This window comes from Capra hircus, chromosome 4 (genome assembly GCF_001704415.2).
Source record: "Capra hircus breed San Clemente chromosome 4, ASM170441v1, whole genome shotgun sequence".
Taxonomy (NCBI): Eukaryota; Metazoa; Chordata; class Mammalia; order Artiodactyla; family Bovidae; genus Capra; species Capra hircus.
Window position 1 is genome coordinate 7,352,785 of NC_030811.1, and position 2,434 is coordinate 7,355,218.

At 47.3% G+C, this 2,434-nt stretch overlaps 1 protein-coding gene across 1 annotated transcript; it reads right to left on the reverse strand.

The window, feature by feature from the left end:
* On the reverse strand, window positions 1-1,701 carry LOC102178618 (GTPase IMAP family member 5-like). The gene is made up of 3 exons (XM_018046763.1): window positions 1,659-1,701; window positions 289-793; window positions 1-154 (listed from the first exon to the last, which is right to left on the reverse strand). Exons 1-3 carry the CDS (start codon window positions 1,699-1,701, stop codon window positions 58-60), a joined length of 645 nt encoding a protein of 214 aa, XP_017902252.1. The 3' UTR covers window positions 1-57.

Sequence of the window (2,434 nt, forward strand, 5' to 3'; positions counted from 1 at the left end):
TGATCCAGGCTTTGAGTCGGAGGAGCGCCTTGAAGGCTCAGTTTCTCTCGGCCTCTTTCAGCTCCTGCTTTTGCTTTGCAACCTGCAGCCGTGCCTTGTCCAGGTAGTGCCTCTGACCTTCTCCATGGGTGCCACTTCCCATCTGCTGGAGCATCTGTGAATCAAAGAAGAGCTCGTTGGTGAGGAAGGCGCGCTAGTGCTCCCGCTCCAGCCCCTCGATCACAGCCATCAGCTGGGCCAGCTGCTCTCTCTGCTTGTCTCTCTGCCCGGTTGTTGAAGGCACAGTACCTCCACCCGCACTTCCGGACCAGGCTCCTCAGCCTGAGGTTGTCTGTGTTTGCCCCGTACTCATCCAAGGATCCGCCCGCCAAGTCCTCCTGGTGGGTGAAGACGATGACCATGTATCTCTCAGCTCCTGCCCCAAATACCTCCTTCATGCTGGTCACGGTCACCATGTCCTGCTCGGTGAAGTGCCCCAGCTGGGTCACCAGCAGCAGCACTTGGGGCCCTGGCACCGACAGCAAGTAACAGGCTCCGATATTCTCATACACCTCTTGATCTTGGGCCTCGGCCTCAAAGATGGGGGGCGTGTCCACCACCAGGATGCTCCTCCCATTCCACGTGCCTGTTGCTCTCTGACACTTCCTGGTCACCGACTGGGCCCCCAGCTTGGACTCAAACATGGGCTGGCAGAGGATGCTGTTCCCGGTCGCACTATTCCCGCTGCCTGTTTTGCTTACCAGGATGATCCTCAAGGAGGAGAAAGGTTCAAAGCCCTGATGTTCTATCCCACCTGTAAAAAAAAAAAAAAAAAAAAAAAAGGATTTTCCCGGTTTTACTAAGTTTGTGATTCTTTTTTAAAGCTTTTATTTTATCTTGGAGTATAGTTGATGATGGGCTTCCCAGGTGGTGCTAGTAAGAAAGAACCCGCCTGCCAATGCAGGAGACATGGAACACAGGTTTGATCCCTGGGTTGGGAAGGTTCCCTGGAAGAGGACATGGCAAGCTGCTGCAGTATTCTTGCCAGGGAAAGCCCATGGACAGAGGAGCCCAGTGGGCTGCTGTCCATGGGGTTGCAAAGAGTTGGACATGACATAGTGACTAAACAACAACAACAAGAGTTGGCAAGGGTGACGCTGTGTCAAGAGCTAAAATTTTCAAGAGATGAAGAGTGAGAATCCAAGGACTTCTGGAGTTCTTATGAGCCCATATGAATTAGGTTCATTCTAGGCGCCTAAGATCTGTTATTTTGTTCCTTTTACTCTGTGTTGGTTCTTCCCTTACTGAAGTATTCTGAAATTTTATTTTTCAAACAGGATTACTAAATCTCTCTGGGGAACTTTTCCTCTTTTCAGCTGAGCACAGGCAGGGAAAGATATCATTTCCACAATTCGGTTCCAAATCCACTGACTTCTGACTTGAAGTTTTGTTTCCACGTTTCCCATACATCACCACAGGGGTCAGAGTGTCATACTTAGGTGTGTAGGGTGTGATGACAGTAGGGAAGAGAAAGAATGCGATAGCTGCCTTTTTCTCCTGCAGTTTAAAGTAACTGGGTTTCTCTTCTGTCTCAGTGTTTGAGGTCAGGGAGTGGAGGAGGGAAGACAGTAACTGTCTCCAGGTGTCCAGAGCTCTTGAGAATTTGGAGGGTTTCTTACCTTCAGCCATGGTTCCATATCTGCTCCTCTGCAGCCCTTCCATTTGCTTCAAGAATAAAAAGAGGGAAGGAATAAAAGCAAGTGTCCTTATAGGAGTTGATAAGACCTGAGAACACCTTCAGTTCAGACAGCCGAGAGCAATTATCCTTAGATGAGCCATTTCCATTGATAATTTTCTAACATATTTCATTTTTAACTATCCATATATAACTTTAAGCAAGCCAGGTGATGCTAAGTTATGTTAACACAGTGACCTCCTGCTTTTCTTCTTTATTCTACAGGAAAGCCAAAAATGTTTGAATACACATCAGTTGATTATCTCCCTTCAAACTGAAAAGGCGTGAAATAAAGAAAGCCTTCTTCTATGGATTAAGAAGCAAGACTTTTATTTATTATTATTATTGGAATCAAAGCAAGCTTGCTAGACTAGAGAATAAAAGTTGCCTTGATGTAAATGATAGTGGTTTGTTTCACCTACTGGGCATTTCCTGTCCCAGAAACTTTTTGTATCAGATGGACATCCCAGTGGCAAAGAGGAAAGTACAATGTAACTTCCAGTGGGAGTGTGGAATTGGGGTCTAGGGCTCCTTTGAGGATGGACATGAGAGAGAGAAGGGGAAGAGGCCCTAACATGGTCACCACCTCCTTCCCTCTGAGCAGCTAGGGGAAGAGAAACTGGTGCCCTGACTGAGGGACAGCAGCAACATCTGGGACAGATCTAGCATAAAGTAATTTCCTGCCCTGTTTTAAATCAAATGTCTTTCCTTGTGGGTCTC

Excerpts from the sequence above, each read along its gene's own strand:
- LOC102178618 (XM_018046763.1), bottom strand. The coding sequence starts at position 1,701 with ATGGAAGGGCTGCAGAGGAGCAGATATGGAACCATGGCTGAAG. Across the intron at positions 794-1,658 it reads ATATGGAACCATGGCTGAAG|GTGGGATAGAACATCAGGGC; the intron begins GTAAGAAACCCT and ends TTTTTTTTACAG. Across the intron at positions 155-288 it reads GTCCGGAAGTGCGGGTGGAG|ATGCTCCAGCAGATGGGAAG; the intron begins GTACTGTGCCTT and ends TTTGATTCACAG.